Source organism: Kogia breviceps, chromosome 2 (assembly GCF_026419965.1).
Source record: "Kogia breviceps isolate mKogBre1 chromosome 2, mKogBre1 haplotype 1, whole genome shotgun sequence".
Lineage (NCBI taxonomy): Eukaryota > Metazoa > Chordata > Mammalia > Artiodactyla > Physeteridae > Kogia > Kogia breviceps.
The window spans coordinates 73671106-73681754 of NC_081311.1; the positions used below are offsets into that span (position 1 = coordinate 73671106).

Below are 10649 nucleotides of genomic sequence, written 5' to 3' on the forward strand. Positions count from 1 at the left end.
CACGGGCTTAGTTGCTCCGCGGCATGTGGGATCTTCCCAGACCAGGGCACGAACCCGTGTCTCCTGCATCGGCAGGCGGATTCTCAACCACTGCGCCACCAGGGAAGCCCGAGTTTTATATATATATATATATATATATATATATATATATATATATATGTTTTTTTGTTTGCTTGTTTTTTAACAAGCAATGCCTTTTTTATAAATTTATTTAATTAATTTATTTTTGGCTGTGTTGAGTCTTCATTGCTGCACGTGGGCTTTGTCTAGTTGCAGAAGGCGGATGCTACTCTTCATTGCGGTGCATGGGCTTCTCATTGTGATGGCTTCTCTTGTTGGCGGAGCATGGGCTGTAGAGCGCAGGCTCAGTAGTTGTGGCATGCAGGCTCAGTAGTTGTGGCTCACGGGTTCTAGAATGCAGGCTCGGTAGTTGTGGCACACGGGCTTAGTTGCTCCGTGGCATGCGGGATCTTCTTGGACCAGGGCTTGAACCCACGTTCCCTTTGTTGGCAGGCAGATTCTTAACCACTGTGCCACCAGGGAAGCCCGAATTTTATGTATTTTATATCCCCTAAAAAGTTAAGTTGTGGTACACCCACTCAATGACATATACTACCCAGCACGAAAAAGGAATTAACTTGATACACACAATAACTTGTATGGATCACAGGGGCATTGTGATGAATGAAAAGCTAATCTCAAAGGGTTATATACTATATGATTTCATATCTATAACATTCTCAAAGTGACAAAATTACAGTGATGGAGCACAGATGAGTCATTGCCAGGGGTTAGGATTAGGGGGAAGGGGTGACAATAAAGGGACAACACAAGGAATCTTGCTTGTGTTTTTGTAACAGTTCTGTATCCTGATTGTGGTGATAATTACTTGGATCTACACAGGTGATAAAAATTACACCTGTACCCATACACACACGAAGAATGCATTAAAAACTGATGAAATCCAAATAAAGTCTGTACCTTAGTCACTTGTGTTGGACCAGTGTCAATTTTCTGGTTTTGACAGTGTGCTCTGGTTATGTAAGATGTCACTGGGGGGAGCTGGGTGAAGGGTAGACAGGGACCCTGTAGTATTTTTGCAACTTCTGACAAATCACAAACTATTTAAAAATTGAAAGTTAGGATAAAATTAAAAGGTATAATTTTTAAAAAGCGCTAAATAATTTAAAGAGAGTTTCAAAGAGGAGAGAGCTACCAGCTTAGAGAGCTTTTGAGAAGAACCCTGAAGGAGAGGTTAATGAGCTGAAACATGCTGAGCCCTTCTTTTGTGCCAGGCACTCATTTCATCCTCACAACAACCTTATGCAGTCACTGTGATAATCTCATTTCACAGTTGAGGGATCTAAAGTCCACTGTCGCTCAGCACCAAGTGGCAGAACTAGAGCCCGAGATAATATGGCAGTCGGCTCTGGAGTCTGGGCTCTTTGCCCCTCCAAAGGCTGAGTGAGGTCCTGATTGACAAGGGGAGAAGGCGGAACCAAGTCCTGCAGTAAAGAGAAGACATCCCAGGCAAAGGCCATGGTGGGAACTGAGACGCGGAGGTCAGAATCAAAAGTGATCAGCTCGCTGAGGTTCTTATCACTGGCTGTCCTGGGGTCCTGCTCCCCATAGATTCAGATTCACTTGATTTGGGGGTCGGACGAGGGCTTCAATTCTTGGTATTGAGAACCACTGACCTAGAACATCAGGAGATAGTTTGGAGCCAAATGCAGGCCTTTTTAATAGCCAGAGAAGGGACTTTTTTTGTTTTTTTGTTTTTGTTTTTTTTTTTTAATTTGTGTAGGCAATAGGCAGTCTTTGAAGATTCGTGATTAGCAGTTTAACATGCTCAGCATTAACCTTGTCATACTGGGCAATGGGCTTGATCTTATTTATTTATTTTATATTATGAATCGAACCCCCTGACCTTCTCTATCTGGGGATAAGGACCTACTTTCAAAGCTTTTCTCTTAAATTTCATCACTTTCATAAGAAATGGAATTAGGGTTGTATTTCCCAAAGTTGTTTAAAGAAAACCTCTTCCTCCCTCCCCAAGCTGAACGAAGTTCTTGAGATACAAATACAAGTCACAGTAAATGACCACTGAACTCTCAAAGACTTGTGCTTTACCCTAGACCTCCATTTTCTACATGTGAACCAAAAATCCACAATTGGAAATGGAAATATGTCAAATAGAAAGCAGCACACTAGTTGATAGTCAAAGCAAGAAATACAATCCTTAACAATAGATGTTGAGGGCACAGACAAATTCCGGGACAGGACAACTAAAGATAGGCGTGGTGGCTGCATGTCTCAACCATGGAAGTCAAAAGACACTATAGAAGAGCGTCTTTAAGGACTTCCTTTGTGGTCCAGTTGTTAAGACTGCTTGACCACTGCAAGGGTACGGGTTCGATCCCTGGTCAGGGAACTAAGATCTGGGCATTAAACTTTGGAGCTGATTCTGGGGTCCTAGATGAAGACTATGCAGAAGGTTATAGTGGGCTGGGGGTGTTTCTTCCTTAAATATCAGTTTCTTTGGGGGGAACATTGGCATATATAGGGCTTTTTGTTTTCTTCATTGAATATCCTGAAGTTGCCAAGTTCTCAGTGGTGATTTTTTTGTTTGCTTTGTGGCTGCTATACACACCCATTGGTTTTGTCTTGTTATTATTGGTATATCTTTTGACACTTACCCTTTTCTTGCATCTGATTTTTACCCCTTTGCTCTATTTTTTCCACTTTACTCTTGTTTCTTCTCATGTCTTCTACTTTTGTACATCTCAGTTGGACTCCTGTCAAGGCTGGACTTTGGGTTTTTTTAGTCATAAGAACACTTTACATGAGATAGTCTACCCTCGTAACACATTATTAACTGTACAGTACAGTATTGTTTAAAAAGCACAATGGGGTTTCCCTGATGGCGCAGTGGTTAAGAATCCACCTGCCAACGCAGGGAACATGGGTTCGAGCCCTGTTCCGGGAAGATCCCACATGCTGCGGAGCAACTAAGCCGGTGCACCTCAGCTACTGAGCCTGCGCTCTAGAGCCCACATGCCACAGCTAGTGAAGCTCGCGCACCTAGAGCCCGTGCTCTGCAACAAGAGAAGCCACCGCAGCCCACGCACCACAACGAAGAGCCTGCTCGCCGCAACTAGAGAATGCCCACAAGCCCAATGCAACCAAAAATAAAATAAATTTTTTTTTAAAAGCACAATGTTGTGCAGTAGATCTCTAGAACTTATTCTTCTTATAAAATTGAAACTTTGTGTCCATCGGACAACAGTCCCCCATTTCCTCTACCCCCAGCCCCTGGCAACCACTCGTGTGCTCTCTGCTTCTGTGAGTTTGACCTAGATCCCTCATGTATGTGGTATCATGCAGTATCTGTCCGTCTGTTACTGGCTTATATTAGCATAATGTCCTCTGGGTTCATCCATGTTCTTTTAAAAAGGAATTTTCTTTTTAAGGGCTAAATAATATTCCATTGTATGTATGTACCATGTTTTCTTTATCCACTCATCTGTTGATGAACTTTTAGGTTGTTTCTACATCTTGGCTACTGTGAGTAGTTTTGTAATGAACACATGAGTGCAAATTTCTTTTCAAGATCCTGTTTTCAATCCTTTTGGATAAATAGCCAGAAGTGGGATTGCTGGATCATATGGTAGTTCTATTTTTAATTTTTTGAGGAAGCTCCATATTGCTTTCCATAGTGGCTATACCAATTTACATTCCCATTAGCAGTTCCCTTTTCTCCACATCCTTGCCAACACTTTAAAAATGTTTTTTATTTTTATTTTTCATAATAGCCATCCCAACAGGTGTAACATGATATCCTATTATGGTTGGGTTTTTTTTTTTTTTTTTTTTTTTTTTTTTCGTTATGCAGGCCTCTCACTGTTGTGGCCTCTCCCGTTGCGGAGCACAGGCTCCGGACGCGCAGGCTCAGCGGCCATGGCCGGGCCCAGCCGCTCCGCGGCATGTGGGATCTTCCCGGACCGGGGCTCGAACCCGTGTCCCCTGCATCGGCAGGCGGACTCTCAACTACTGCGCCACCAGGGAAGCCCCCTATTATGGTTTTGATTTGCTTTTCCCTGATGACTGGTGAAGCTGAGCATCTTTTCATATACCTATTGTCTATTTGTATGTTGTCTTTGGGAAAATGTCTATTCAAGTCATTTGCCCATTTTTAAATCAGGTTATTTGTTTATTTGCTTTTGAGTTTTAGGAGTTTCTTATATATTTTGGATACTAACCCCTTATCTGATATATGGTTTGTAAATATTTTTTCCCATTCCATAGGTTACCTTTCTGTTGATTATTTCCTTTGCTGAACAGAAGCTTTTTAGTATGCTGTAGTCCTACTTGGCTATTTTTGCTTTGCTGGCTGGGCTTTTGGTGTCATATCTAAGAAATCATTACTAAGACCAATGTCATAAAGCTTTCCCCCTGTGTTTCCTTCTAGGAGTTTTATGGTTTCAGGTCTTATATTTAGGTCTTTAATTCATTTTGAGTTGATTTTTGTGTATGGTGTAAGATAGGGCTCCACCTTCATTTTTTTTGCACATGAATCTCCAGTTTTCCCAGCACCGTTTGTTGAAGAGACTACCCTTTCCGCATTGCATATTACTGGCACCTTCACTGAAGATTATCTGACCATTTATGTGTGCACTTACTTCTGGGCTATCTTGTCTGTTCCAGGGCTTGACTTTTATATCCCTTGTTATCCATCCAGCAGGCCATTTGGTGAGCCCACCACTCCTCTTATCTGTTTGCATTTTTGTGGGTGACTAAGAACTTCTGCATTTTAAAGCCTCCTAGATGCTTAAAGATACCAGATAGTTGAGTTTGTAATAATACTTACAAGTTGTTGTTATATTTCAGGTCTCTCGTATGCAAGTCACACGGTTGGTTTCACGCCACCAACTTCACTGACTAGAGCCGGAATGTCTTATTACAATTCCCCAGGTCTTCATGTGCAGCATATGGGAGCATCCCACGGTATCACGGTAAGTATCCATGGGGCAGGAAGCAGCGCTTCACTCCTGATGGTGGTAGCGACTGGTCCTCCGTGGAAGCCAACATTGATGTCCTCGGACGTTTACCTTTCTTCTTTCTTCCTTCCTTCAGTTCACCTTAAACTTCTAGAGACCTCCCAACAGTTTGATGCTGCATTCTGGTGTTGAAACTAAAATCCTTCCCAGGAGGCAAGACTTCACCTTCATTTTCTATGAAATATTGCCTTTTGTGAAACGTAATTTGACCTCCGGCCTATGCCTCGTTTGAACTCTAGCCAGCTCCTTGCCATAGCGAATTATCGTTGGTTGCCATAATGTCTAAAATATTTATTGTCCGCACCTTCACAGTTCACTGACCCTCAGTATTCTTCCTGAAATTAGACTTGTTTCTAGTTTCATCCAAAATTTTCTTTCCTGGAATTAGAAGGAACCTTAAGGGTATCTGGTTCAGACTCTACTCAGGGGAGTGTTTTCATTAGAGCTGGCTGTTTAGTTGAGTAATAGACCGGTTAGAAATGTCGCTAATAGGGGTTTGAGTATAGGGTAGAACTGAGGGTATTCCCAGTGAGGGAATCTTGAAAAGAGGAACCCCATTCTCTAAAAAAAGCACGTAAGAGATTTCTGAATCTGTTTTGCTGGTTTGATGAGCATTACGTTAAAGCAGGAACGTTTTTGGTTGAGCTGTAGCTTTCATGATATTGACAACTTGTTTGAGGGACTGAAGGAAGTGGAGACGTACAACGAACAGAAAAGAGTCAAGGGGAGGCCGTGACAGCTGTTTTTTAATTTTAGGACTGTCTCATCGAAGGGTGAAAGTCCAGTCGTTCGGTCGATGCACGTTTCATGGTGATTTTGCATAGCTTTTTCATAGATGTCGGTGTAAACTCTACCTTGTTGAAGTTTTCCTGACGGGTTCAGAAACCAGTAGGGATGGACAAGGACCTCGCTGGTGTTTGGTCTCTGTTGGTCCGCTGTGGGGCAGCCTGGGCGCCGAGTCACGCTGGGGTAGGGTCGGCTGTCTGTGCCTGCTCTGACCTGCTGTTCCTGTCCTGTCTGCAGAGGCCTTCACCGCGAAGGAGCAACAGCCCTGACAAATTCAAACGGCCCACGCCGCCTCCGTCTCCCAACACACAGACCCCCGTCCAGCCTCCGCCACCTCCGCCTCCGCCACCCATGCAGCCCGCGGTCCCCTCGGCAGCCGCCTTGCAGCCCGCCCCCTCGCAACATTCGGTGCACCCCTCCTCCCAGCCTTAATGCGTGTGCGCAGTCCGAACCTCACGTTGGGACTCGTTCGTGCAGTGGAGCCGTCCACTCAAGACGCCACAGGCTTCCTTCCCTGGCATATTCGGATCTGACTTATTTGCACTGAGGTTATCTAGGCTTCACTATTCATTGTGTTGTAAATGTGTGTCGGAAACGCAGCCAGTGTTGTGGGTCTACAACACGATAAACAGACGACTTTCTCCATCGGTGTTTTACTTGAATCTTCATGTGCGTCCATTCCCTGGCTGGGACATTGGCTCTTCAACAATTTGGTAGTTCAGCAGCGGTGTGCAATTTTTTTGCTTGGCCCCAGAGCTTCATTTTCCTGGCTTTTAGGTTTTGTAAAATAAAAAGGGATATCTTTTTTATATTTTTTTCCCATGAATTTGCAGAAAATTACTGAGCTGTTATTACCGCCCCCGCCCCCCCCATTAGAATAGCGTTTACCAAGCATACCAGTAATTCAGCACTACAATTCAGACCTTTGAAAATCTAGCTGTCACTGTAGAATGGGAAGTTGGATGCATCAGTGCCCAAGACAATGTTTAACAGAGCTTTCCGGATACACTTTGTATGAGTTATTTTCAGTATATCTCAACATCCATGTCTCTTGTAAAACAGATCTCCTGAAGTATTGCATCACATGGCTGTACCTTTTCCACATACATGGGATAGATCATTATCGTATATCCGGGTGTGAGTCTTTCTTTATCCTTGATGTTACCCTACCCAAACTGGCCCTCTCACGTGAGTCGATAACTGTTGTCCTACCCGCCAGTGGTTGCGATGGCTGATTAGAACGTGCTGTGTGATTTCTGCTGCAGAAGGCAATGTGATGGTGACAGAAACAGCTATTTTCCCTTTCCATTCTCTACTTGCGTTCCCCTAAAATAGAGTTCGAACAAATATTTTAAAGGTGCAGAGTACTATGAGAAAATACTATGTGAAATGAACATTATAGGAACATCTTGGCACAGTGGCCAAGATGCTTTATTGCTGGCAGGAAAGAAAGAGGCGTAGAGGAAAGTAGCACATTAGCATTGAGGACTGCTTAGTTCGCCCAGTGAAAGCAAGCGCAGTGTACAAAGAAGTATATCCTGAATGCGTCGTTTCCATTCATTTAGCACAAATAAATCGTTTGGTTTCACTTTAAAGTGGAACGCCATGAGTCGGTCTTTTCTTAACACTTGCAACACCTTTATTTTGGCTTTTCAGCAGTTAACTGTTTTGTACTTTGGTAGTAAAGTGATTTTTACCACCTGTGTTTGCATATTTATATATGCTGTGGACAAAACTAACTTACTAGAGAATGTATATTTTATGATGAGAATGTGTATCTGTTGGATGTAATCAGAGAACTGAAAATTAATTTATCCGTGATTTTTAAGAGTCCATGTTGTGTGACAGCCGTCTCTAATAGCTAGAACATACTCCTAACCATAAGGAACCATGACATTGTAGATATTTAATATTGTACAGTAGAGAAACCTCCATTTTTGCCTTTGAATGAATTTTTAAGAGTTACAGAATGAGAAAAAGTCTCGCTGGCTAATAGTGTTTGACCAGCATCTTAAGAACTTGAGGGTAAAAGCAACAATAGGGGTTTTTTTTTTTGGCTCTTTCAGTTCCCACCTCCAAACTGAGAGTGTCACTCCTCAATCATTTGAAAGAAATCGTAGGTCTCTATAAATTTTATTTATAATGTGTGATATACATAATCATAGTACAGTTTTCAAATATGGGGAAGAAGTTTGGCATTTAATTATTGAGGCTTGAGGTTTTTAATTCAGTCTGATGGGGTCCTGTCCAACCCCGGGATTTCACCAACGGCTCACCGTCCCTCCTGGCACCTGGCCATTTTGAGGAATTCTGAGAGCAGGCGAACAAATATTGCCCGATCGTACAGTTCTCAGTTTTTCTTATAGGAGAAGTGGTATATGTTTACAAGAATCTTCTAAGAGACGATAGATTTCAGTGCTGTTGGATAGTGTCTTGCACTCAGACAAGAAAGTCCAAAATGTAATGATCTTCCCTCCACTTGCTAGCAATTTAGTGACCTCCTGAAAGCACAAAAGTCAAAACATTGCCCTGTGGTGACTGAAAAAAGCACTTGCAGTGAGCAGACAGTTCTGATAAATGCCTTTTGGAGACAGGTTCTTGACATCCAGACTTCTACAGAAATGTAGCGCCGGTTTCCTTAGACAGTCATTTCATTGCAAAATAAAACACAGCTCCTTCAAACGGCACTTTTTCACCATAAATCTAGTTGCCTCTCCTGGTGGACATTCTGGATTGATAGAACAAACACTACTCTTTTGAAATGATGCTGTTTCATGTCCTGTTCGAGTGTTTTATGACCCCGTGTGGAGCCTGTCACACTTGGGCAGTACCTGCTAGGGCAGCTCCTTGGCAATGATTTAGCCCCCAGGGACCCCGAAGATTCCAACCCCAAGGCCATGAGAAGCTGACTTATCTGGGAGCACTTCTCGTGGGGGCTGAACTGGGTCCCTGCTATTCCTGTTGCCTACCCGCCCAGGGCAACCCCGCACTGACTCCCAGAGGCCCCAGAGGCCTTGGAAGGCGGGTGGGAACGACAGCAGGTTCAGTAGCTTCATTTTCCTGTCTTGCTGACAGAGACCCTTGGCTACCGCTGTGCTGCTAATAGGATAAGTACTCTTCGCCAGAGGACCATGCCTTTTAAACAAAACCAAATTACTTTCCCTAACACCTGAGGCCTCTCTGGGCTCTGAACTGCTCTCTTTCATCCAGCATGCTGGCATTCTAGACAGACTTCCAGAGATTTGGCAGATGGTGGAAGTATTTAAGATTTGATTTAACTTGCTCCTTTGTTAATTGAAAGGAGTTTTAAATTCTGAGCTCCTGAGAGACTGACCACAACCATGGAATGAATGTGTGACCAGAATGTGGCTTTTACACCAAGTGCTTGCTGGCGCTTTGTAATCAGCTTCTAACTGATTTGACCAGAAATAACAGATAATGTGAATTTTCATTAACTTCAATTGTAGGAAGATAGAATATGTATCGCCCTTTGTTAGGTAGACACGAACTTTTCCTGCACGAAGCCTTGCTTGTAGAGGATGCCCCATAAGGCAAGAAAAAGCATAGTAACTTGTGCTTGGAGAGCTCACTATTTTTATCTTATCAGTACAGAAGAAATATTTCTGCATAACTTGATCTTCTATCTAGTACTTGTCTTATAGGTAACCAACACTGAAAACTTTGTAGTGATGACTACCAAAGAAATACATAGTAAAACAACCTTTTATTTCCAAATTACTAAAGATCCAGCCATTGACGCTGCTACGTGAGTTCCATGCTCAAGAGCCATTGTAAGAGATTAAGGGGTTTTTAGGTTTGGGGATTTTTTTTGTTTTTCTTTTTTTTTCTTGTTGTTTTTGGTTTTTTAAGTTTTTTTCCTTTTTCTCTTTTTTTTATTTTTTATTTTTTGATAAAACATACACACACAGCTGTTAACATAAAATTATGGGGGGCATGCTTCAGTATGCTCAGCAGTTGTGGTTAACTGCCAAGCCCTGGTTGCCTCTCTCTAGGCAATGGAAGGAATCCTGTGTTCATGATAGCGTGGGTGCTGTGTGTGTGCACATGTGTGTGCATTCATGCCTTAACTCGGGTTACTGCTCAACTTTAGTTCTTCACTTAGTCTGCACCGTCATCTAGACTGTATTGTACATCTCGATCTGAACTTCATCCTGGCAAAAACAAAGTTGCAGGTACAACAGTTTGAGAATGCATTCCTCCAGCAGAGTGTTGGATCAGGTTGACCCTGAGCCTTCTTTGGACTTTATTTGGACCTAGGCATGGACAGCAAAAGTGGACTGTCCCATGGAAGGACATCAACAAGGAAGAGAGGAGAGCCAAGTGCTAGCATGTCTTTGGCCTCTGTGTATCTGTGCACACTGTATGTCGTTCATGATAGCTTGTCTACAACTTGACTAGGTTGGAGTTCTGGTAATAGTGGCAATCTTGACATTCTTGGTCAGAGTTTAGAGAGATGTAAGACTTCCAATTAATGTCTTATTTACTTCTTTATGTTGATTAGTCTTTGATACATGTGCTGAATCAGAAACCTAAATAAAGATAATTTTTTAAAACGAACCTCTTGAGCTTTATACCCTATCTCTTTCTTTCTGGTCTTTGAGTCGGAAAATGAACATTGTTTCCCTGTGATTTCTGATAGACATCCAGCTTAGGTTTTGAATACTAAAGGCTGCCTTAGAAAGTGAACTTAAGATGAGGACAGGGCTTCCCTGGTGGCGCAGTGGTTGAGAGTCCGCCTGCCGATGCAGGGGACTCGGGTTCGTGTAGCGGTCTGGGAAGATCCCA

The 10649-nt window shown here is 42.8% G+C and overlaps 1 protein-coding gene across 4 annotated transcripts in view; it reads left to right on the top strand.

The window, feature by feature from the left end:
• The window catches only part of CCDC6 (coiled-coil domain containing 6), a 114733-nt gene extending 104312 nt beyond the window's left edge, over positions 1–10421 (top strand). Inside the window, exons 8-10 of one of the 4 annotated variants that reach the window (XR_010838971.1) lie at positions 4888–5012; positions 5134–5210; positions 5814–6488. Coding sequence is in view for 3 of the 4 variants with exons in the window: in XM_059055076.2 (XP_058911059.1) it covers positions 4888–5012; positions 6081–6275 (320 nt within the window). In the remaining variant the exon portion in view is untranslated. Of the gene's footprint in view, positions 1–4887; positions 5013–5133 lie in introns of all 4 variants that reach the window. The other 3 variants (XM_059055076.2, XM_067025607.1, XM_067025608.1) reach the window with 3 other exon arrangements.
• Positions 10422–10649: the final 228 nt, after the last annotated feature.